This window comes from Acanthochromis polyacanthus, chromosome 19 (assembly GCF_021347895.1).
Source record: "Acanthochromis polyacanthus isolate Apoly-LR-REF ecotype Palm Island chromosome 19, KAUST_Apoly_ChrSc, whole genome shotgun sequence".
NCBI lineage: Eukaryota > Metazoa > Chordata > Actinopteri > Pomacentridae > Acanthochromis > Acanthochromis polyacanthus.
In genome coordinates this window covers 21,960,784-21,987,191 of record NC_067131.1, presented here as the reverse complement: position 1 = coordinate 21,987,191, position 26,408 = coordinate 21,960,784, and the positions used below count along the sequence as shown (strand labels likewise).

Below are 26,408 nucleotides of genomic sequence, written 5' to 3'. Positions count from 1 at the left end.
GAAAGCAGCTAAATTAGGGTGTAGCATTAAGTCTTTGTGGCATACTAAAGTGAAACCTGTATTTTCAGAACTCCACAGAGTTTCCTCTTGTAAAGCAGCCCACTGGGAGTATCAGCAGCAGGATAACAGTACTCAACACTCAGCTGCACTCAGACACAGTTTACATTTTTACTCTGACTGTGCACAAGAAAGGGAGATCTGCCTCTGTCAACCAGACGGTATGTGTCATGTTGAATATCTCTTGCAAATAAATTGTTTTAGAGATTTAGGATTATGAAAGAACTTGGCAAAGAAGCAAAAAATCTACTTAGCTGCACAACACAGACATTGTTCTTCATAAGAGCATTCTTGAAATATTATTTATTTAAATTATACCAGCAGCACACACCAATGTTTTTTTCTGTTATAGGTAACCGTGACTGAAGCTCCAGTGCTTCCTGTGACGGTACAATGTGTATCTTGTTCTGTCCAATCTCCCGCTACACAAATCAGCTACAACACCCCTCTTGTCCTTGTTGGACAATGTCAACAATGTGACGACCAAGCTCAGGTATTCTGACTCTAATTTTCTGTAAAATCCATCTATTCATTATTTGTATACCATTTATTCTTAGTAGGGTCATGGGGGGGTTAGAGTCTATCCATATCTATTGAATTTCCCTTCAGGGATTAATAAAGTTACTATTTTATTGTTATTATCCCACCTGGCTCAGAGTGAAGGCAGGGTGCACCCTGAAAAAGTTACAAGTTCCGAAAAATCCATTTTATCAAACATAAATTGTGATAATAGCTGCATAAGGCATGACACGTGAATACATGATAGTGGTACAGGTGGGAAGAAAATCTATCAGGGCAATTTCCATCCCCTGTTGCAGTCTCTCATGTTGATTTGGACTATTTCATTTGTAATACACCTTAACAATACTTAGTTAAGTTGACAAATTACCAATGTAATGGTTGGCTACTTGCAAGACAATAAATATACAAGTATCCACAGATAATAATAACTGGTGGATGTCTTCACACAGTACAAATGGAACGCTCGGGACCAGAGCGGCCTGACCCTTGATCTTGATGAAGCCACCACCTCTACAGGGAGATATTCTCATTACTTAGTGGTGCGTTCAGGTGTCTTGCATCCAGGGCGGACTTATTCCTTTGCTCTTGATGTATCCCAGCCTGGCAGCGGGCATTTCGGCAGCGCCAGCCAAATGATACAATCCAACAGTCCACCACATGGTGGCCAGTGTGATCTGAGTCCAGAGTCAGATATACATCTGCTGGAGACAGTGGTCACATACAGCTGTTCAGGTATTATTAAAGATGCATTAATATCGCTACCATTTTTATTATTTGTCAAGTGGGAAGACTAACTTTTTTTAGCCTCTTTAATACATTTAATTAAATTATTTCACAACAAACAAATAGTCAGGAAATTTTGTCTTGTTGTGTTTGATAGTGTCTTTCAGAAATCTGTTCTTTTGGCAGGGTGGCGGCAACATGACGAAAGTATGGCCTCTCAGCTCATCTTTACCTTCCAAGTGGCATCATGCCAGCACATTAGCACTGTGTGCCCACTGCTTACTATCTATAGGTGATTATTGGACACAGCTTAGAGCTAATAAAAGACAAATCATGATCCTAAGCTAAATGTTAAAATTTTAAAGTAAGATGTGCTCTTTTTCCTAAAGCTTTTTATCAAATGAGATTATAGGGTTTATTTTGCCTTATTTTTTCTCCTAAGGGGTACTCGCTCAACATTTAGCAGTCTGGTCCCAATGGGAAGTCCTGGGGAGCAAAAGAACATGTCAGTTATTACTCTTGTTCTGCTGATAGAAGACCATCTGGGGGCAAAGGTCCTAGCTCTAAACAGGTAAGAAAAAGAGGTTGTTAGTGTAACCTACACCGTATTATTCTGTTCATTATTAGGTGATTTACCTGCCACTGTTCTTGGTCAAAGTTTAGGACAAATGTCTTAAATGTTTAGTGAACTCTGGCACAGTCTTGATTCCTCCTGTTCCCAGAACACTGACTGTTGAAAATCATAAAAGTGATGAAGTTGCCAGTCAGTGGCTCAGAATCAAGAGTGAGACAGAACTGTGGGCTTTAGTCCAACATGGCAACCCTCAGGAGATCGTCCCTTATTCCATTGCACTTACCAGCAAGCTCAATCAGGTAGTGTATCGTAGTTTCATATTCCAGTGCATGAAATAACACTGCACACTAATTATCATTGTCAAGCTGTTCTTCACCACAAGATAACTGAAGATTGTGAGTATCATGGAAGTGATGTTTGCTTGTTAATGAATTTCTCCCTTATAAACAGATGGAGTCTAAGTGGACTGCAGAGGAACTCATGGACAGGAGGGAGATCCGTGAAAATGTGACCAAGGCTCTCACTTCTCTCCCTGTGTCCTCCTTGCTGGATGTTGATCAGATCAGCTCAGCACTTTCACAATCTACGGTAAGAAAGCACACCACACATTTCCTCCTGCTGATTCTAATCTTTATAATGCATTGATAGTTTAAATTATAGGCAGTTATATTGCAACCGAACACTTTACGGGAAAGAGCTAGATAATTTTAAGCATTAAAACCTGTCCAAAACCTGTTTCACATACACTACCGTTCAAAAGTTTGGGGTCACACAGACAATTTCATGTTTTTCATGTGCTAACATGAAAAACATTTATTCATGTGCTAACATAATTGAGTCATTCCACGAAACCGGTGCCTTTTCAACTTTGAAAATGTAAAATTTAAACTATATTTAATTTTTAGTTTTTAACTAGCCAGGAATCACAGAAGGTCTAAAATGACAGGAAATTATATTGTGCCATTTCAGGCTGTGTTATTTCATATTTTATAACTGTTTTTCTCCTACTGTTTTCATAATCTTGTCAACCCTGTTACCGACATAAAATTATAAATATACAGTATTTCTAATTAGAACTTGGCAATATATGGTATACATATAAGGAGTACTTTAGTCTCTGTTTCCATTAAGATTATTGTCATTTGTGATTTTTTTCACCAACTAGATATTTGTCATTAAGATGATCAAATGCACCATAATTTTGCATGGCAATCACATTTCAACATACAAATGATATTTTTCAGAAGAGAAATGTTTAAAAATGTCTCAATCTAAAAAATTATGTAGATTAAATCATAATGGTAAAGGTTAAAAGTCCATTTGAATTGTCTTTTTTTTTTTTTTTACATTTTTATCAAATTAAGGACAACAACAGGGTTGACATTATGGTAACAGGGCTGACAAGAGTAACAGTAACAGGACACACACTGCACAAAATGATGAAGTTTTACTTCCCAAGTCAGTAAGTACTAGGTAGTTATCGTATTTTGTTATTGATTGGCATTGTTGTATTAGTGAATCACATAAAATTTCTAAGTCTATGTTTTCATCATTGTTGTTCTATGCATTATTGACAAGTTTTCCAAGAAGAATTTTTTGAGACATAACCTGTCACAGACAGAACAGCAGGACCATACAGACTTTCAAAATTCTCATTTTCACCTTGAAAGAGGTAACAAATTTCATCAGAGGCAATGAGGAAAAGACACTTACAAATTGTATTAAACATGTAACAACATTTTCTTTTAAAAAGAACCTGAGAACAGCCATATAAATTTCATGAAAGGCAATTTGCTTAAAATGTACATAACCACATAAAATGTTTGTATCAATTAAGAGAGTGAGGCCAGCCATACAAACTTAAGTGCAAGGCCTCATTTTAACTTTTGAAAAGGAAAAATTTCAGGATTTCACTCATTGAGATTCGACTATATGTCTCTCTGAATCTCCACGTGATGGGCAGTGACCGGCCGGGGGGCAGGGATGAAACGAACTATATCGTCAGTTAGATACCAGAGAATATCTTCTCGGTTAGGCCAAAAAAATCTATTTTCCCCTATGCGGTGCATGCATTTCACTTGGGCATAGGATTCATCTGTTGCCATCACAATACTTGGGTAGAGGTCGCTGTCATATCTGACCACATACCACTTTCCGATAACCTCTGGGTTGGTTCAGTCAGCTTCAGTTGGTTGGATTGGAATTTGGCCACAGGGAAAACTGAAGACCTGGGAATTATGGCATTCACAACACAGTAAACAGACTGTAATAAGACAGTAATAACACAATGACTTCTGAAAAATGACCACCTTACATTAAATAGGCTACCCATAGGAGCATGGGAACAGTGAACACTGAACCTTACTAAATGATGTGAATATAGCGCAATAATGCTCACATGATGACCTAAAAATGTTTTCATTTTATAAGGCTAACATTTAACAGTACAATGAGGGTAAACACTATTCTGTGTCATCCCTGTTACTCATATGTCACATCCTGTTACTGTGGAAAGGTAACAGGGTTGACAGTAACAGGGTTGACCATTTTAAGCTAATTTGCTTGTAGCTAGCTAAAATAAATGCTAGCTAAAGTGCAAGCTATGTACTTTGAAAGATAATTACTTGTAGATATTGATTAAATTTTGAAAAACAGAAAATTGATTATGTTTATATGTTAAAAACTGGTAACAGGATTGATGTTGTATGCTTGTCCCCCCTGGTTAAACCTTGAAAAAAACTTCAAAATACCAAATCAGAGATGAGAGAAACTTACTTGTCAATGAGCTGTTAGCATCCTGGTTCCGAGATGATGCAACCTCCTTTAAATCCTGTCAAATCTGGAATGTACCGTTATTTTTATAGGGTTTTTTAGTTAGAGTAACAGGGTTGACACAAAATCAGGGGATGCCGATAAATTGGTAATTTATAATGATTAATATATATTATTACCAAAAACACTGTTTAGCAATAAGATCATACTTTAAACTACATGTAAATGTAAAAATTTTAACATTTTGCCTACATTTTACAAATGAAAAGTCCTGTACACATACAACAATAACAGTGAGGGACAGGCCAAAAACCTCACCCTCATCAGCATAAAAGTAATTTAAATTAATTAAAATAACATTTCATTGACTTTAATTTGATGTTATATTAAGGAGAGAAGACAGAGTAATGTTATATTTTTAAATGAAATATTAATTTGTTATCATAATTTTATGACTGATTACTTCGTGGGGACGCAAAAGGCACCGATTTCATGGAATGACTCAATTACACAAGGGTTTTCTAATCACCAGTTAGCCTTTCAACACCATTAGTTAACACAGTCGACCATTAGAATACAGGACAGGAGTGATGGTTGCTGGAAATGGGCAGATACAATATGTAGATAGTCCATTAAAAATCAGTCATTTCCAGCTAGAATAGTCATTTACCACATTAGCAATGTCTTTACTGTATTTCTGCTTAATTTAATGTTATCTTCATTGAAAAAAAATAACATTTTTTTAAAAAAATAAGGACATTCCTTAGTGGGCCCACACTTTTAAATGGTCGTGTATAATTGATTTTTCAGAAATGAGGGTGAGATTTGTTTGGAAAGCAGAATCTGAAAGCAGGTGCTTCAGTTAAAAATGTAATAGCTAGCAACCCTGAGTTTCTCTTTGTCTTCAGTCTCCATCCAAAGCTAACTGACTGCTGGCTGTGGCATCATATTTAATGGACTTATAGGAGATTAGTATCTATCTTCATATCTGAATCTCCATAAAACATAATGGGGAAATTGCAAAAGCTTTTGGGGTGAGAATTTTAACCTGCTGCTACCTGTAAAAAGAATATTCTTATATTAGAGCTCACAATAATAGGTACAAAAAGACTAAAGTCCAAAATGTCCAAAGTCCAAAATGTCCACGAATTTGTGCAATTTTGTCTTAACTTGTGTTGAAATAACATATTTTCTTTTCTATTCCAGGCAGTTCCCAGTGAGCTGATATGTGAGAGCTGTCAGGAGAGGATTTTAGAAGCTGTGGAGAAGATGATCCATGTTATAGAGGAGCAGATGAGTCCTGCTGTTTTACCAGCTGCTGACACAGGAAGAAACATCCTTAGTGTTATAGGTGCTGCCCCTCCATCATCTCCAACATGAAGCAGTCATGTACTGATGTGAAACTGACCAGATATTCTCTGTGTTTCCAGGTAGCACCCTGGTTGCGGTGTCTGAGTCAGTCAGTGCTTCCAGTTCTCACCCAGCCTACTCAAGCTCTCTGCAGGCGGCTTCAGTGATCGCCTTGTCAGCGCTGAGCCATGCTGGAGCCCTGATGCGCGCCCTGCTGCATTCTCGTGTACATGAGGAGGTGCCACTTTCGCTCACCACCAACTACATCCACACAGTTGGTTTCCAAGGAGACCCCTCTGACCTTCTTTGCACTCATCAGTTAAACTGGTGCAGCCAACAACCTATCACTTCCTCTCATTCCTCATCACCCAACAGAGATAAAAGGTCTCACCCATGCCAGTTTTACATCCCTGCATCACTTACTGCCCACCTGAAGAGTCAGAGATCTGAGGTGGTGCAGGTGTTGTTTGATGTTGATGGAGCTCTGGAGTCCAACCCTTTGCTGACAGCGGCCAACTCTCTGATCTCCACCACTCTGGTTGCCATGGAGCTGACCACTCCACAAGGTGAACCCATATCCATCCAGGATCTGGATCCTGAACAGGCCATACGAGTCACCCTGCCCAACAAGTACCCTGTGGAACAGGGTGATGGAGGAGATGGGAGAGAAGGTGAAGTTGGGAATGGGACATGTCTTATTGTGACACTCCCGCTTGAAGGAACGTTGAACTTCACAGTAAAAGCTCTGGATGACCTGGATGAAAATGCGGGTTTATATATCTCCTTCAACTTCAGCCTGGCTCCAGGTACAGCAGGTTATTTTTCTAACTTCTTTCTATCTTCTTCCAAACATAACCCCTAATGTTCTGCATTCATTTTACTACATTGAGGGTTTTTTCTTGTTATTCACCTACATTACCATTCAAAAGTTTGGGGTCACTTAAAAAGTGTCCTTATTTTTTTTTTAAAGAAAAGCAGAGTTTTTTCCAATAAAGATAACTAAGCAGAAATACAGTCTACACATTGCTCATGGGGTAAATGACCAATCTACGGGGAAATGGCTGATTTCTAATGGAATATCTACATAAGGGTACAGAGGCTCATTTCCAGCAACCATCACTCCTGTATTCTAATGGTACACTGTGTTAGCTAATGGTGTTGAAAGGTTAACTCATGACTAGAAACTCCTTATGCAATTCTGTTAGCACATGAGTCCAAGTGTGAGTTTTCATGGAAAACATGAAATTGTCTGTGACCCTAAACTTTTAAATGATTGTGTAAATACCAACCACAACAAATGGAAAGCCAATATTTCCTTGTTTAAAGTCTTGTATAAAGTTATTATATCTATATTTATTTGTTTGTTTGTTGCTGTAAGCAGCATATTTATAGTATTATTGACTATACGTAGTGTGAAAGTGTGACTTGTATTAAAAAATACTCACAGAGTAGCATCACCCAACTCTGAAGCTCCCCTCAGTTCTATACATATCTTTAGCGTATTTCAGCTTATTGATTTGCTTTGCTTGTAATGTAATGGGGGCTGCACAGTGACGTAGTGGTTAGCACTTTCACCTTGCAGCAAGAAGATCCCCGGTTCAAATCCTGGCCTGAGCCTGGGATCTTTCTGCATGGAGTTTGCATGTTCTCCCTGTTCATGCGTGGGTTTTCTCTGGGCACTCCGGCTTCCTCCCACAGTCCAAAAATATGCTGAGGTTAACTGGATACTCTAAATTGCCTGTAGGTGTGAATGTGAGTGTGCTTGTTTGTCTGTATATGTAGCCCTGCGACAGACTGGCGACCTGTCCAGGGTGCCCCCTGCCTTCGCCCGAGTCAGCTGGGATAGGCTCCAGCACCCCCCGCGACCCTAGTGAGGATTAAGTGGTGTATAGAGAATGGATGGATGTAATGTAATGGTGGCCTTCCTGGTTTCCTTGTAAACACAAAGACGCTGTATACATTCATTGTTAATAACTGTGTATTTCTTTCCATTTCCTCTACATAAAACAGTTGTTAAGCCAATATATGTTTTTTAAGGCTTTCCAGTCATGTCCCTGCTGGCATTATAGACTGTATATAAATGATGACTGTAGCAGCCACGATGGCTGGGTTGAATAATTTGAATGTTATCAACTTCTTTTTTTGGAGCGAGGAGTGGATGTGACTGAAAACTCAAGGATATATGGCATGCTGATAGATTTGCAAGTTACTTTTTCACATATTTTACTGTGAATGGGATTCTACTTTACAAAATAAGTGTTAGCAGAGATGAATTCCACCGCGATTCTGCCGTGGACACCCAGTGCTAGACCGAAATAATTCAGAACAGTGGGGCATCAGTCTTCTTAACTGGAACCATTTTATTCTCCCTTTTTACACAGGCAGCAGCAAGGGCACTATACAACTGCATAACAACAACAGCACCTTCATTTTCATTACATCACAATAAAGGTCCATTCCCACAAATTGAGAGCACACTTTTCATATATGTTAACACCCCCACTTGCTCTCACATTGTGATTTTAAGCAAACATTGAAAGATCTTAGCTCCTTATCGTATATCATTTCATACACATAGTTAATCTCCAAACATAAACTTTGCAAACTTACTCAACTTAGATTTTGTTGCAGGCTTTGTCATAACATCTGCAACCATCAGGTCTGTTGGACAATACTCCAGACTTATTTTCCCATCATTTACCGTTGACCTTACAAAATGATACTTGATGTCAACATGCTTGCACCTCTATCTATTCACAGGGTTTTTAGCTAAAGCTATTGTGCCCTGATTATCCTCATAGACATTAGGAAGTGCGTATTTACGTTTGTCAATGCCCTCTAGCAGTTGCACTAGATACATACGCTCTTGAATGGTAGCGGCTAACGCCATGTACTCTGCCTCACACGTGGAAAGGGCAACAGTAGGCTGCTTTTTGGTCTTCCAAGAAATCAAAGGACCATTCTCATTTAAGCTTACACAGTAACCACTTGTACTCCGTCTGTCAGTTACATCAGCTGCCCAATCCGCATCACTGTAAGCATGTAGTCCCATCTTTTCACTGTTGCATTTTCTGTAACACAACTCTTTCTCAGTTGTCCCCTTTAGGTACCTCAGTACATGTTTGACAGTAGTCCATTGTTCTTCGGTTGGTTCAGTAAAGTACTGCGAAAGTTTACTTACAACAAAACTCAGGTCAGGCCTTGTACATGTTGCAAGATAAAGTAAGCTTCCAACAGCCTCTCTGTATTTTCTGACATCACACATTTCTGCATCATCGGTGTAGTCCAGTTTTTGTTCGCAAGGTGTCTCTCCAGTTTTACAGTTTTGCATGTCAAACCTTTCAAGATTCCTTTCAACATATTTCTTCTGTGACATTTTTACACATCCGTCACTTTGGTCAAAGTCAATACCAAGGAAATGTGTCAGTTTCCCCAAATCCTTCATCTTGAATCTGGCTGTGAGCATTTCTTTCACAACATTCAGTGCATTTTCATCACTTGCAGCAATTATTAAATCGTCAACCCATATTATCATGATCACTTTCTCATTTTCTGTCTCCCTCGTGTAAACACAATGATCAGCAGGGCTTTGTGAAAAATTGTTTTCACTCAGATACTCATGTAGAGTTTTGTTCCAATTTCTGCCTGATTGTTTCAGTCCATATAGGGACTTTTCTAGCTTGTACACCAACCTTTCATTTGTGCTAAATTTCTCTTCATAACTTTCTGGCTGTTCCAAGTAAATCTCGCAATCTATTGGTGCATGTAGATAGGCAGTTTTGACGTCCATCTGATGTAAAATCAGGTTTTCCTGTGCTGCTTTTTGCATCAGCACTCTTACGCTGGCCATGTTAGCAGTAGGAGAAAACGTTTCTTCATAGTCTACACCTACTTTTTGACTGTATCCTTTGGCTACATATCGAGCCTTGTATTTGTGAGTTCCATCCACATTGTTCTTGATGGCATAAACCCATTTACCCCCCACTACTTTCTTACCTTCAGGTAATTGTGTCAGGGTAAATGTGTTATTGTCTCTCAGCGATTGGATCTCTTCATCCATTGCATTAACCCATTCCCTTGATTTAGGTGAGGTTACAGCTTCTTTGAATGTTACAGGTATGTTACACATCAGTTTGTAGCAGTAATCTATGTTCATCTGTACATGATCCTCACTTTTATCACCGGTTGCATATTCACTTAAGTGACCTGGCTTGTTTCTCACTCTGGAAGGGTATCGCTTTTGCTCATGTTTGGTCTCATTTGTCTGTTCTTGACTGTTCACCTCAGGTATAGTGACTGGAACCTGGTTTCCACTAGGTCCTGGACTCTCCTCATTTCTTTGTCTATCCTTGTTCACCCTGTTCTGTATCTCAATGTCATCATCGGATGTCATGTCTGTCTGCGTCTGATGCTCAACATATGTTTTGGTTGTAAACTTCACCAGTCTGTGTTTCTGCACCTTTCCATTGTCAGGAGTGTAAACCATGTATGCTGGGCTGTTCTTGTCGTAACTGACAAATATCCCCTTCTCACTCCTTGAGTCTAGTTTTCTTTTGTCCTGCTTATAAGCATAACATTCTGATCCAAATTTTTGCATTCTGGAAATGTCAGGCTTTCTTCCAGTTAGCATGAAGTATGGTGTTTGTTTTGTGCGATTGTTGAAGCATCTGTTCCTCACTACAGCTGCTGTCTGCACTGCATAGGTCCATAACACTTTTGGCAGGTCGCTTTCTATTAACATACACCTAGCCATATCGAAAAGAGTTCGCCAATTTCGCTCAGCCGTACCATTCTGGTGTGGTGAATAAGGTGCTGAAGTCTCATGTCTAATCCCGTTTTTGCTCAGTAACGCCTGATAATTTTTACTCATGAACTCTGCACCGTTGTCAGATCTGATGCGTTTGATCTTCCCGTATGGGGCTGTATCAGCTAGAAACTTCTCTGTTGCTTGTACTGTGTCACTCTTGTTCCTCAAAAAGTATACAAATACTGCACTGGAATAGTCATCAGTGAATGATAACGCAAACTTATGTCCATCTCTAGACTCTGGGTCTATTGGTCCTGCTATGTCTGTGTGTACCAGCTCTAAAGCTGTTTTGGCTCTCACATCAGGCTCCCTGTTCCTAGTTTGGGTAAACTTTCCTTGAGTGCACACTTCACAATGTGGAGTTTTATCCACTTCACCTTTGATTGTCATACCTTTAACCATATTCTGTAATTTTTGGATGTCATCATAATTACAGTGTCCTAGGATCTCATGCCATTTCTGTAGGTCATGACAACTGTTACATTTGTCAATACATTCACTACTTACTGTGTGTAGATAATAGAGATTGTTGCACACATGAATATGAAAGTTTGTACCGTCCTTGTGTTGCAGGAGATCTTTTCCCTGCTTGAAGATCACCATTGCTCCATTTGAAGTAGCTGCTTTCACCGAAAAGATGTCCTGTGGGTAGGAAGGGATGTATAATGCATTCCTCAGGATCGTGTTGTGGCATTGCCCTCTGCTGTCGATCAGAGCGACCTCCGCATTTCCCCTGCGTTCAGCCACTCATCTGGTGCATCTGGTGCCATCAGCTAATTCCACGCAGTGCGTCTGGGGCTTGAAGTCATCGTCAAACTCCCTGAACTTTGCTATATCCCTGATGATATGCGAAGTTGCTCCTGAATCCACCATTAGACCTTTCTCGTTGATAATAAGCCCTGGATGGCTCTCTGTGTCTGCATCGCTCATTTGGAATGCATAATCACTGTTACATCTCTCCTCAGAAACTTTCCTGGCATCGTCTCGCCGCTGTTTCTGTCGACAGGTTGCGTCCCGACGTGTGTCGCTTTTGCACTGGCTACACCACTGCTTGCACTGACATACTCTTGCCTTGTGTCCCTTTAGTCCACATCTGTAGCACACAATGTCCGTGCTTTCGGCATTCCGGTCATTTGCACTTGATGAAGCGGGTCTCTCCCTCGGCTGCATTCGGGCCTTCATCACGTTGTCATCCGGAGCTCCAGCGCGCATCTTCTCCGTGTCCTCATAGCTCCGTAGTTTAGCTTTGAAATCAGTAAACGATACTTCTACCTCACTTTGCGTGATATGAATAGCGAATGGTTTGAATGATTCTGGCAGGCCCTTCAAAACCATAGCTATCAACAATCCGTCTCTTAAAATCTCTCCAGCATTTCTAAGCGCTGTGATGATTGTCTCTGCCCGTATGACGTATTCTGTCACTGTCTCATGGTTAGACACTTGAAGTGAAGTCAGTTCAGTATACAGGCTTATTATACGAGGTTTACCACTGCCTGCATAATAGCCTCTCAAAATCTGTAAGGCTTTCCGCCCATCATCTGCAGCTTCTCGCATCACCAGTGACAAACTTTTATCATCTAGAAACTGTATCAGCTTGGCGTATGCCTCCGAGTTTTTCTCCTCGTCTTCTGATGCCTCATCTCTGTCGGGGGGTTCACTTAAAATAATGTCCTTTAGCCCTTGTAAGCGAAGATGGCCCAAAAATTTCGTCTCCCACAGTTCATAGTTCTTTTCATCACCGTCAAAAATTAGCCGAGACCAACGGCTACTTGACTCTGCAGCTCTTCTACTCATGGTGCTAGCATAGCATGTTAACGCTCACCAGACACGCGGTACATTGACGCGATACATACGTTTCTTTTGGTGGCTTATCCTCTCAGCGATTCTCTGGGTGACCCTGGGTGACTCTGGGTCCATAACCTGTTAGCAGAGATGAATTCCACAGCGATTCTGGCGTGGACACCCAGTGCTAGACCAAAATAATTCAGAACAGTGGGGCATCAGTCTTCTTAACTAGAACCATTTTATTCTCCCTTTTTACACAGGCAGCAGCAAGGGCACTATACAACTGCATAACAACAACAGCGCCTCCTCTTGGTTCATTTTCATTACATCACAATAAAGGTCCATTCCCACAAATTGAGAGCACACTTTTCATATATGTTAACAATAAGCACCATGATATATTGAAGTAGATTTGAAAATAAGATTAAGACTATAAACTCATTAGGAAAATGCAATGTACCTTGTAATGGCCAGCAGGGGGTGATTCCTCTAGTTGCAAAAGTTGCATAGAAGTCTATGAGGCAATGGTCTTACTTTTCACAAGATTTTTTACCTCAGTAAATATCTTCCTAATGAGATCATGGTCTCAATGGCTAGTTTTAAGAGGTTTTGGATTGAGTATGATGTTCACTTAATAAAATGAAGTCCCACTTGAAGCCTCAAAACCATAGTCCATATACTAATGAGTTACACTTCCATCATAATGTTATGGAGCGACATTATTATTAATGTAAGTATTACATTCTTCACTTGGTTAATGTTAATTCAATATTTCATTTTTTCCCTCTGTTTTGGGTTTATACCCTCTCTTGAGAGATATATGTTCTTATTTTTGTTAAATATCCAATATATTCACCAACTAGTGCCTAACTTTGTCTGTCTGCTGTTTGGCATAACAGACTACAGTGGGTTTTCAAGCCTTTTCAGTAAAAAAAAATAAATAAATAAAATAAAATTCCAACTGTGGCCCAAAATCAGAGCAGCAAGAGTAAAATTGTGACTCAGATAAATAAACTATGAGCTTAAAATTGCTGTAAAGTGTTGTTAAGCCAAGTACAGCTTTTTGTGAGCAGCAGATAATTTAATTCCATATTTACTGTAAAAAAAATTTGATTGTAGTTGCTTGTAGAAAAATAAGCTAATCACTGTGGAAACATACTATTGCAGGGGGCAGAAATGTTTACAGTGACATATTGTGGCTGCATATTGTTTCATTAAGAACAGCAACAAACTATAGCTTTCCAACTTTTTAATTAAATATGATCAGAACACAGTTTTAAATTGTATTACTATTCTGCCCTACCTTAATTCAGTATTTAATGCCTGGCTTTACATTGAAGTTTTAATGGATTTTCATGAATTAATAACAGTCCAGAAGTTGTACTTTGCATATGACATCTGAGGATGTCTCAAGTCTTTTGCTGACTAATAAGAGCTATCTCTGTTAAAGATCAAACATGCATCCCCTATGTAATTATTAATTAACTATACTGTATGTGAGTTTCTGCCTAAATTATTCATTAAAAAGCTGTTTTCAAACTGCATTATGCATCTCTAGGCGCTACTTCAGTGAGCCTGGGACATGTCAAGACAGAAGTGAGCTCTGCAGTGCCGAGGACTAATGCCTCCCAGGGTTCCCTGGTGAGAGAGTGGGATCTTACTCTTTCTGATCTGGCCAGCTCCTCAGAGGAAACTATTTTTCTGTCTCCACTGTGAGTCTCAGCTGTTTTCTGTTATTCAGAGGTCTGGTTGTTGTTTTTTATGAATCAAGATATGCTTCTCATGAATTGATTTTCCCTTTCAAAACAGTCTGAATGGAACAGACCAGCCTCTGTCCGTCAACCTGACCTCCTCTGTGGTCGACGGCGGTCCTGTTCATGTGTCAGTGTGTGTCTTCAGCTCTCTGTGCCAGTACTACAGTGTGAAGGAGAGGAGGTGGAACAGTGATGGTCTGCAGCCACTGGAGGGAAGCACACTCCACACAGCCCACTGCCTCACCCAGCATCTCACCATGTTTGGAGCCAGTTTATTTGTTCGTCCTGGGGCCGTCGTTCTGTTGCCACCGGTATGCAAAAACACCCTGCACACATAAAACATGCATCTTATCCATTCCCCAAAATACAAAGTCAGAATGAGAAACATCAATTGGCACTTTCCTTTTTCCAACCATGTGTGTGCAGTCAGGAGGACCCAGGCGGAACATGGTGGTAGGGATTGTGTGTGCTGTTCTGGTTTTAATTCACCTGCTGGTGGGGCTCATTGCCCACAAACTGGACCACTTGGACAGCCTCAGACGAAGCCAGGTCCCTCTGTGCGGCCGGCCAGGTCTGTACCACTACAGAGTTCTGGTCAAGACTGGCAGGAAGCCAGGAGCAGGTCAGCCAAGAGCAAGTTATCAGAACATTAGATGTAGAAATGTTCAAAAATATAGCTGAATTTTAATATTTAAGTTTATGAACCTTCTTAAGAATGTATGATTGTAATGATTAACAGTGTTGTTTGACCCATCAGGCACCACAGCCCATGTTGGCATCAGTCTGTATGGTGTGAACAAGAGCGGCTCTCGCCATCTGCAAAGGGATGGAGCTTTTCAGCGTGGCAGCCTGGACCAGTTTCACATGGAGACAGATGACAACCTGGGAGAGGTTTGGAAAATTCGGATCTGGCACGATAACACAGGTACATGGACACGGCAAAATTATCAAGAGGAATTATCTTGATATGATCTCCAGTGGGATCAAGGTAAAATTGAATAACTGCTTGAAAATATGTTGTTGTGCTGAAACCAATAGAATTGTTTTAGATATTTTTGCTTCAGACCAAGTTACTGGTTAAAAATCTGCAGTTTTGGGGTTTGGTGGTACTGCAGCAGATTCCAGTAAAACAAAAGAAAGAATGCATGTGTGTTCATATGCATGAAGTTTGTGAGTTTTTGTGCAGGTGTGAAAAATCCACAGTCATGATGAGCTCCTGATTAAACTCACCTTCTAATTTGAAACTGTCACCAGTCTAAATGTGAACATAGCAGACTGTCATGACAGTCTGCTATGTGCATATACATACAGGTTTGGACCCATCGTGGTATGTTCAGCATGTGGTGGTGTGGGACGCTCAGACAGACCACATGTTCTTCTTTGTGCTGGAGGACTGGCTCTCTGTGGAGAACCAGAAGAACGGCACACTGGAGAAGGAAATTCTAGCCTCATGTAAGTGTATACACACTACTTTAACCTTACATGCTCCAAAAACTCTCATTGTTAGCACTGTTATTGTCACGAACCAGGTGGTGTGAACCCATGAAGCAGGCAACAGACAGGCAGGATGAATTAAGAATTTATTAAACAAAATACTAAACGAGAAAGCACTCCATAAGGGAGGCACAGGGGATTTAACAGGAAGGGAGCAAAACGAAACTAACTAAACTGAGGGCGACGGTGTGAGGCCGTGGTGGGGCTGAACTGAAACTAAACAGGGAGAGGTGACTCACGGAGTGTCCAGGGAATCGGGAAGGAAAGGGAAAACAGAGCCGGCAGGGGAATCCAAAGAGCAGAGTCCAGACAGCGGTGTGCCGGTTGTTTCTGTCAGAATCGTCGCGCCTCTGTCGTCACTTAGTTACGCCCGCCTTCTGACTCTACACTTCATGGTGATTCGTCCGGCCAGTTTTAGGAGAATCCAGCCTCGAGCCTTATGGAGGGTAACAAGACCCATCCTGGCAGAGAATTAAATTTGTTGCCGTGGGTTGTCTAGCGCGGCTAGGCTACCTCAGTTTATCATTTGTGCACAACTTACAGATCAGCGTGTCTACAAAGGTACAGAACAATTAGGCACAAGTATCTGCAACTGAATGCTATTGTATTTTACTACGTGATCAAAATGACAAAAGTCAGACAAAAAAAGGCAAAAAAACACACAACAAAAACAAGACATGAAAATGAGACACAAACGAGACAAAAAATGACCAAAAAGGAACAAAGAGTCATAAAAGAGACAAAAAATACAAGCAAGACAAAAAGTAAGCACAAAAAGACAAAATCATGGCAAAAGTCAGCCAGAAAAGACAAAAAACAACGCAAGAAGTTTTACCAAACTTGGACCGCCCGGCGAGGTCATCTGTATGTCATGGACATTAGCCAGTGACATCGGACACCACATTTACAAAGATGACCCCTGTGACCTTGAAAATTAGGTCAAGGTCACCAAATGCGAACTTGACCTGTATCTTATTATGGTACACCTGTGTACCAAATATGGTGAGGCTACATCGATATTTTATGGAGTTATCGCACGGAAACCAAATTGTTACAGACAAACAAGCAAGCAAGACCATGCAGCTCAAAACAATACCTTCCGGAAAACGACGTTTTTCCGGGCAGTAATAAACAAGACAAAATACTACAAAAATGAGATGCAAAATGACAAAAGAACAATGAGCAGTATGGTATTGTACTTTATGGTCAAAACAACTCTGGAAATTATTTTAAATTAACAGTTTTACAAATTTACAATTTGCAGTTAATGTCTTCTCTGTAATCTGTACCCCCTGGCAGGCTGCATGTTTGACACCCCTGCTTTAGATGACTTACAGTATATGTCCATTTTTATTACACATATTGAATTCTATGCTTTCATTGTTCTTGTGTTTTTATGCTGCCAATGGAAAGCACTTTGTGTGCCAAACTGGAAAAGTGCATTTTGTATGCCAAACTGGAAAAGTGCATTAGAAATCAAATTATTATTTGAATTATATATTATGCTGTTTGTGTGGAATTATTGATTAATCATGAAAAACTGGCATAAATATATGTGTACTGTGACATTTTGTAGGTAAAAGAATGTCAAAGACTGTCTTAGATGAGATGATTTTTCATATACATTTGACACAGCCCCATATAAAAAAAACACAGACCTGTCTTTCAACTTTTTCTTTTCCCTTCTCCAGGTCCAGAGGAGCTCACTCATTTTGGACGGGTACTCACCTCCCAGCTCATGTTTGGGATGGTGGAGCACCACCTGTGGCTGTCGCTGTGGGAACGTCCAGCTCATGGCTCCTTCACCAGAGGTCAGAGGGTCACCTGCAGCGCCCTCCTGCTGCACCTCTACCTGGCACTGGGTGCTCTGTGGTACGGAGCTATCAGCACCGAAGGGCACAGGTGGGGAGATCCACAGACCTCAATAAATACTTTGACTTTATTTGCCAGTGCATGACAGATAATTTAAACAAAATCTATCTGCATATTCTAAAGGAAAAAACTAATTTCTGTCCCTTTTCCACAAGTGGGCCGGTGTCATCCCATCTGCTGGTTAACATAGAGACGGTTGCTGTGGGGATGACTGTTGCCATGCTGGTGTTTCCTCTTCAGTGTTTCCTCTGTTTCCTATTTAGGAAAGCTCACAGTCAGGTAACTGCACACAGCTTCGACCTACTTTATTTTAATGATATATTTTACTACTTTTATACAGCGGTGTACTGCTGCCAGTACATCCATCCATCCGTCTATCCATCCATCCATCCGTCTGTCCATCCATCCATCCATCCATATCTGTACACCGCTTAATTCTCATTAGGGTCATGGGGCGGCTGAAGCGTATGGGTGAAGCGCTGGGTGAAGGCAGGTGGCACCTGCACAGGGCAACATATAGCTACAAACAAGCACACTTACATTCACAAGTATGGACAATTTAGAGTTACCAATTAACCTGAGCATGTTTTTGGACTGTGGGAAGAAGCTGGAGTATTTAGTACCTATGCATGCACAGGGAGAATATGCAAACTCCATGCAGAAAGATCCTGAACCAGGCACTTCCTAGCTGCAAGGCAACACTCCTAACCACTGACCACTGTGCAGTCTACTGCCAGACCACAAAAAGCAAAACAGATCAGTTTCACATTATAACTTGAGGGGTTTTTTGCTGTGATATTTTTACCACGTAAACATCACATTATAGCAAGAAACTTTTATAGCAGTAAACCACTTATCTTGTTAGAATGTGAAACTTGTCAGGAAAATTTTTCACTTAAATAATCAAATTAGGTTTTACTTCATGCCCAGACTGAGACATGGCAGTACTCTGCCTTTATTGAACATCCATCCATCCATTCTCTATACACCGCTTTATCCTCACTAGGGTCGCAGGGGTTGCTGGAGCCTATCCCAGCTGACTCGGGCGAAGGCAGGGGACACCCTGGACAGGTCGCCAGTCTGTCGCAGGGCTACATATACAGACAAACAGTCACTCTCACATTCACACCTACGGGCAATTTAGAGTAATCAATTAACCTCAGCATATTTTTGGACTGTGGGAGGAAGCCGGAGTGCCCGGAGAAAACCCACGCATGCACAGAGAGAACATGCAAACTCCATGCAGAAAGATCCCAGGCTGGGATTTGAACCGGGGATCTTCTTGCTGCAAGGCGAAAGTGCTAACCACTATGCCACTGTGCAGCCCGTCTTTATTGAACATGATGGATGATATTCATGGAGGCCTCCTGTAGGATAACTACTTAAGCGATTTTATTGCACTCATTATATAAAAGGGGCACCACCCTGGATCTCCAGGGAAATGATTAATTTATCAAGGAGATTCCTGTCGAAATACAGTTGATCAGTCTAATATCTGAAAGTCTAGAATTCTCGGTTGAAATTGACCTCAGTCCTCACACACAGAAACACACAAGACGGGGGATTGGTCTAAATGAAAACATTTGTTAACTATTCTACCAAAACAGTACAGTGAGCTATGTACAGAGAGAATTGTGTCGTGTTTTTACGTGCATGAATGTGTGTGTGTGTGTGTGTGTGTGTGTGTGTGTGTGTGTGTGTGTGTGTGTGTGTGTGTGTGTGTGTGTGTGTGTGCTCAGGTGCTGGCTATACTTGTGGGGACCAAATGTCCCCACAACTGCAGGAAAACCGAAAACAATGTCACTTGTGGGGACCTCATTTCAGTCCCCACAAGTTTAAACAGTGTTTTTTTGGCCATGTTGTTGTTACTGATAAAAGTAAAAGTGCAAAAACATTTCTGTAACACTTTATAATAACTATACACTATTAAGCATTAGTTAAGCATTGGTTCAGCATAATTTAAGCATTAGTTAATCCTTAAATCCTCATGAACTCATCATGAATTCACCATTAGTAATGCATTACAAAGCATTAGTAAAGACAGTTTTAAATGTTCAACTAACACATTATTAAGCATTAGTTAAACATTAGTAAAGTGCTTAATTCATCGTTAACTCATCATTTGTAACTAATTAGTTATACGTGCTTAATTAATCATGAATTCATGATCTGTATGGCATTTATTATGCATTACTAAGCACTTAATAAATCCGGTTAAAAATGTTTTGTTGCTCATTGATAACCTCAGTTGTTAATACTTTCTAAAGGGTTAGCAACTGTGTTAGTATATGATTTACAAACACATATTCATACTCAATGAATAACTTATTAATGCGGTTGCTACTCATTAGTTAAGTATATTCCGTGAGCCCATCTAAAGTGAGGACTATCTATGCTTTATAAAGCATTTATAAATGACACAGAAGCAAAGATATACAAAGTGTCAGTTTTATTGGTCCCAAACAATACAAGCTCTTTTAAATACACACTTTAAACAAATACAATCTATAAAATTTCAAGTAAACTTGACAAACATCTTCAAATAACAACAGTCTGTGATCGTATAAAATAGAAAAATAAAATACAAGCTCTTTTAAATACACACTTTGCAATCCTTAACATTTCAAGTAAACTGATGAACTATCTCCTTAGGGCACACACACACCAGAGGTAAGTGGCTGCCTGATTCTGGGATTCCGCCAGTGCATTTCAATGGTGTGCCCTTGAAGTGCACAAAGTGCTTTACAGTAAAACAAATATACCGTTTTCAAATATTGCAAGACAACACTAGATAATTTCTGCAACCTGTTTGCCTCTACGGTCAGCTGCCATCTCCCCAGCGTGATATGGTTGGTTCTCTCTCCGACTTCCGCATTTCAGAAAAATAAAAAACCCGCGCGGTCTCGCTCTCCAGAACCGCGGAGGAGGCTGGGACTTGTAGGACTCTGGGACGTGTAGGACGCCTCTGCGCATGCTCTTACCGTCAAAAACGCTAGTGCGCATGCTCCAAAATGCAGAAGTCACGCTGGAGAGATGGCAGCTGATCGTAGAGGCAAATAGGTTGCAGAAATTATCTAGTGTTATCTTGCAATATTTGAAAACGGTATATTTGCAGCGTGACTTCTGCATTTTGGAGCATGCGCACTCGCGCTTTTGATGGTAAGAGCATGCGCAGTAGCGTCCTACACGTCCCAGAGTCCGACAAGTCCTACAAGTCCCAGCCTCCTCCGCGGTTCTGGAGAGCGAGACCGCGCGGGTTTTTTTATTTTTCTGAAATGCGAAAGTCGGAGAGAGAACCAACCATATCACACTGGGGAGATGGCAGCTGACCGTAGAGGCAAACAGGTTGCAGAAATTATCTAGTGTTGTCTTGCAATATTTGAAAACGGTATATTTGTTTTACTGTAAAGCACTTTGTGCACTTCAAGGGCACACCATTGAAATGCACTGGCGGAATCCCAGAATCAGGCAGCCACTTACCTCTGGTGTGTGTGTGCCCTAAAGAGATAGTTCACCAGTTTACTTGAAATGTTAAGGATTGCAAAGTGTGTATTTAAAAGAGCTTGTATTTTATTTTTCTATTTTATACGATCACAGACTGTTGTTATTTGAAGATGTTTGTCAAGTTTACTTGAAATTTTATAGATTGTATTTGTTTAAAGTGTGTATTTAAAAGAGCTTGTATTGTTTGGGACCAATAAAACTGACACTTTGTATATCTTTGCTTCTGTGTCATTTATAAATGCTTTATAAAGCATTCGTTTTTCAGTCCGTTTTCACATTATTTTCACTCCAAAAACTCATAAAGAACTAAAAAAAAAAAGCACTTCAGAGCAGCTCCAGTGTAGCCTAGCCGCGCTAGACAACCCACGGCAACGAACTTAATTCTCTGCCAGGGTGGGTCTAGTTACCCTCCATAAGGCTCGAGGCTGGATTCTCCTAAAACTGGCCGGACGAATCACCATGAAGTGTAGAGTCAGAAGGCGGGCGTAACGAAGTGACGACAGAGGCGCGACGATTCTGACAGAAACAACCGGCGCACAATAAACTGTTATCTTTCGACTCGGCTTTGGCCACAGCCCTTAAAGATTTGAAGCTAAAATTCAACTTGAAAGATAAACAAAGGATGGCACTGAAGTGTTTCATTGAGAAGAAAGACGTATTGGGACTTATGCCGACGGGATATGGCAAATCCTTAATACACCAGTTGGCTCCGCGGCTCCGCTGGTTGGGAAGCTAACGGGACTTAGCCACAATCCGCCAGTGCTCTAGGAACTACGTCAGCCTATTCGTTGCGTTGATTGGTTGTATACCTACCCAATTGTTGCAGAGGGATTTGATAGACAACCTTTTAGCCCGCCTCCCTCCCTGTCGAGCTTCCTTAGACCCTTGTGCCGTCAGAAACATAGGTGTAGCGTGGTTAGGCTAGCTCCAGTGTGGATCAGACCATAGACTGTATATATAGTGGACGTAGCATCTGGCTCCAGAATTGAAGCCAACCCGGAAGTGTCAAAAACTTGCAATATCACGCCGTCCGCTAGGGTTGGCTCCAAGAAGCTTTTTCTCCATAGACCCCAATTCATTTTTGGAGAAAATAAAATTTGATAGACTGATTTTCTACAGCTCAGGATTTTTTCCCATTAGTTTTCATGGTCAAAATGAGAGATCAGGTGGCCGATCTTAAAATAAATCAATACTGAATTTTAAATATATCGTTAAAGTTGGCGGAGCCAGGGGGCGTGGCTATACTTGATGGACAGCAACAGAAACCTCTGCGGTAAAATGTGGGCGGGATAAGAGAGTCCTCAGCCAATCCTGCCCCTAGTTGCTCTCCGGTCCAGTCTGTTTGATGACGCTTTTTACGTCACTGGCTCCAAAAAATCCAAAACGGCGACCAGGAAGTAGCAAAATCCGGGCTTCATTTTCTCGGCGTTGAAACCAACGGGTGACATCACGGTTAGTTTACGCCTGGATCAGACACAGAAACTGGGAGGGACACAGAGAGGCTGCAGCTGCAGCCCAGAGCGCAGGTGTGAAAAGTCACACAACCCTGCTGGTAGAGGCTCTATTTATATCCTGCTATTCAGCAGGCTCATTGGCTACAAGTCCTGTCAGTCAAACGTTTCCTCCGACGTGATTTGCTCAGAATTTACTGACGAAATGAGTTAGGTCCAGATCTGTGAGTCTTGGCTACAGTTGGCTGTTTAGGCCTGGGAAGCAGGCCAGAGTCACTTGATTGGTTGAAATGCGGTGTAAACCAAAAGGATTGAGTTCAGCCGCCATTTTGACTGCAAAACAACGTGGATATCTGTATGCTGTATAAAAATATGGACAGAAATACAGTGAATATGAAATGCGCAGTGCCACCATGCGCCGCGTGCGCGCGCACGGAGCCGAGCTATTTGTGGATTATTTACTTATTTCAAGACATGTTTTGGACAAAATATTATACTTGCTAGTTTTGTCTGAATGCCTAAGCTTAGATTCTGGCCGGTTTTTGTGGATTATTTTCATCTTTGACCAGTAAAAGAGCGTCCAAAGGTGAGTTGTGCCCTTTAAATGTTTTGTTGTTTGTTGGAGAAATGTGTTTATATTACCCGCTGTGGTAATCACATCTGAAAGTGGTTTATACCGGCGGATTGATGAGAATCTAAGCTTTCCATGGGTGTAAAGTGTTTGTATAATCGCATTTGCAGCTTGAGACATTTAGTAAAATGCTGATGCAGATCTCAAAGCGTCCAGGGGCGGGCCGCTGATTAGGGTTAGGGTAAGGGTTAGGGGTTAGATATGAATGGGAGTCAATGGTATGTCCCCACAATGATAGAAAAACACAGTATGTTTGTGTGTGTGTGTGTGTGTGTGTGTGTGTGTGTGTGTGTGTTGATCAGATTCAGATCAGCATATTAAAAGATGAGGATTATGGTGACAGAAGCCAGATAGCGGATGACCTGACTTAATGAAATGGTAATTTGGACTATGATCGATACGCAAAAAGAACATGGAGTGGTTGGATTTAAATAATCAAGTGGTTAGTGACAGGTTTGGCACAAGTGGATCTGGGCCAGCAGATCTATGGTGTTGTCAGCTGAGGGAGCCGGTGTACCAGTCTTCTTCTTGGGTTGATGAAAAAGTCACTTGATTAAAAAATGATGGCTCTCCATTTTATTTTAGCAGGCGTTAGCCGAGTTTAAAGAATGGATGTTGACTGGAGCCACCGCAAAAATTAGGAAAAATGGAAACTGGTTCTTAATCAGTTCTTGTCAAAAATCACGGGTAAACAAAGAATGAATTCGACTTGCGTTGAAAGCGAGCAAAAACATCTATTCTCAATTACAAAAATGAAAGGATAACTCGTTACCAGAGATCAAACTGTGGAACAAAGGAACTTCAGAAGATAAAGAAAAGTTCGCGTCTTCGGGAAGGAAATTTTTAGATGCTCCACAGCGGAGCACCTTAGAGAGTGACAAAAAGAAGAGAGAGGCTCAGAGGCGTTGTCCGGCCTTTATCTGGCCAGGAGGCCCATGGGCGGAGAAAAGAACTTTCGCGCGATTTTTCCTAGTAACTTGATCGCTTCTTTGTCTTCAGGGGAGAGGGGAAAAGAGATGATCAAGAATGGATTAAAATATGTGATATTAAACGCGCAAACACGATCCGTTTATTCCTCACCATACTCCCATCAACCAAAAGAGAACACACATTCCTGATTATACAGGCTAACAAATATGTGAGTTATGTAATTCAATAAAACTTTATGTGAATGTGCTCTGGATACTAAAAATACATGTCTCAGTGAAGATATGATTACATGTCATACATATGGTAATGAATAACATAGTTTCACCTTTTATATTCTTAATGGAAAATAAATTCAGAGGTTAATAATGGAATTCATTCCGAAATCATCATATCCTCCAACGTCAGTACGGGGCACTGTGGGACTGTGGAAGAAATGGGATTAAACAGGACATTTTCATAAGTTTGGTTCTGCTCTATATAAAAGCACTTCTTCTTCTTCTTCTTTTCCTTTCGGCTTTTCCCTTCAGGGGTCGCCACAGCAAATCGATTGCCCATACATTTGATTCGCATGTTTGATTTTGGCCAAAGTTTTATGTCGGATGCCCTTCCTGCCACAACCCTCTGTATTTATCCGGGCTTGGGATAAATTTCGTTTGGTTTTGTTTTGTTTGCGGCCACAGTTCCAGGACAGAGACGGAGATTTGCACAGAAAGACAGTGCTCTATATAAAAGCACAATTTTTGAATATGTTATAGATGAAGTCCTTTCTGTAATTTTGGTAAACCTGAAAACACAAAATACATCTCAGAAATATGAGTTTTGAAGATGTTCTGTTTCAGTTAAAGAAAGTTTGTACTAGTCTCCCAGAGTTCTTAAGGAGGGTCATAAATTTTTACGACCCTTATCAGATCCTGCAAGGGAGGGAGATGGTATTCCTGAGGGGGGAAGGAAGGTTAGGTCTGGATGAGTGTTGATTAAAGAAAACATTCACAGCATAAAGTGAGAGTCATTGTCTTTTAAATTGTTTTCCAAGGTGTCAAAGTTCTGCAGGGACCTCCATCTCTCTGCAGGAGGTCTGGGTGTCCTTTGGTGCAAATGAAAGCACAAAAAGAAACACACGTGTCCCAATTTTCCTCCAGAAACTGGGGGTGTTTTTCTGTGGAAGGAGGAGAGAGTTCTGGGCCTGTCCAAAATGACAGTTTGATGTGGGTTCTAGACCCCCATCCTAAGAAAGGGAGTTCTTATCTGAGTTTGTCATCTCCTCTGGAATTTCAAAGACCGTGATGCATCGGCAGATCTAGGGGGTGGCTACTTGGGCTCAAGCCCCGGATGTTTTCTCAAGAGCCCCTGATCGCTGATCCGAGCTGGTCTGAGCATAATGTGCAGTACTGGAATTCACCAGAGAGTGGCAGCATGCGCTGGAGAGCAGCCGGCAGCCTGCCGCCTGTCCAGAAGAAGAAGCGTTTACGTCTACGCGCTCGTCACTGCTCCTTGATTCTACTGCCAACCAGCGTTGACTCAAGTAATGGATATCAGAAGCTTTTTCAAAAAGCGGACGTCGCCACCAGCAGCAGCAGCAGGGTCCGTGTACATCGCCGTCATTCTATTTTCGATTTGGGGTCAAAACACCAAAAACGGATAACGGCCGTTTCCCGTTTTTCGTTTTCAAAACAAAAATCGGAAAACGGAAAACCAATCCGTTTTCCGATTTTCTTTTTTCAATAAAAACGGATATCAAAAAACAAATTAGAAGTTAAATTTCATTGTTTGATATCCGTTTTTTAACTACACTTTTGCAAGACAAACATCAGAAATGACGACGTACACGGACCCACTCTCCTAGAACCAAATCAAAACATAAATGTTGTTAACCCTTTAAGCTGCAGTCAATTCCAGCCATTATCAGTACAAAAAATCGCTAATATTCTATTTTTAAATAAAAAATATGACGAGACATACAGGGAATATTGGACGGGCATCGCCAGGTGCATTTCCTTGAAAACGACCTATTCTTGGTAAATATACCGACTTCAAGACATGTTTTGGACAAAATATTTTACTGACTTGTTTTGTCTGGATGTCCAAGGTTGGATTATGGCCGTTTTTTGTGGAATATTTTCGTCTGTGTGTAATAATGAACCCGGAAATGTGAGTCGCGCTGTGTACGTTGAAGCCGTGTATA

At 40.9% G+C, this 26,408-nt stretch overlaps 1 protein-coding gene across 2 annotated transcripts in view; it reads left to right on the top strand.

The window, feature by feature from the left end:
- The window catches only part of pkd1b (polycystic kidney disease 1b), a 47,242-nt gene that overhangs the window by 4,906 nt on the left and 15,928 nt on the right, over nucleotides 1–26,408 (top strand). Inside the window, exons 2-17 of one of the 2 annotated variants that reach the window (XM_051939212.1) lie at nucleotides 69–218; nucleotides 410–550; nucleotides 1,029–1,311; nucleotides 1,489–1,594; nucleotides 1,745–1,873; nucleotides 2,025–2,175; nucleotides 2,327–2,464; nucleotides 5,855–5,999; nucleotides 6,079–6,804; nucleotides 14,149–14,302; nucleotides 14,400–14,655; nucleotides 14,771–14,966; nucleotides 15,102–15,269; nucleotides 15,656–15,796; nucleotides 17,530–17,740; nucleotides 17,866–17,989. In XM_051939212.1, coding sequence (XP_051795172.1) covers nucleotides 69–218; nucleotides 410–550; nucleotides 1,029–1,311; nucleotides 1,489–1,594; nucleotides 1,745–1,873; nucleotides 2,025–2,175; nucleotides 2,327–2,464; nucleotides 5,855–5,999; nucleotides 6,079–6,804; nucleotides 14,149–14,302; nucleotides 14,400–14,655; nucleotides 14,771–14,966; nucleotides 15,102–15,269; nucleotides 15,656–15,796; nucleotides 17,530–17,740; nucleotides 17,866–17,989 — 3,219 coding nt within the window. Of the gene's footprint in view, nucleotides 1–68; nucleotides 219–409; nucleotides 551–1,028; nucleotides 1,312–1,488; nucleotides 1,595–1,744; nucleotides 1,874–2,024; nucleotides 2,176–2,326; nucleotides 2,465–5,854; nucleotides 6,000–6,078; nucleotides 6,805–14,148; nucleotides 14,303–14,399; nucleotides 14,656–14,770; nucleotides 14,967–15,101; nucleotides 15,333–15,655; nucleotides 15,797–17,529; nucleotides 17,741–17,865; nucleotides 17,990–26,408 lie in introns of those variants that run through there. The other variant, XM_051939213.1, reaches the window with a different exon arrangement.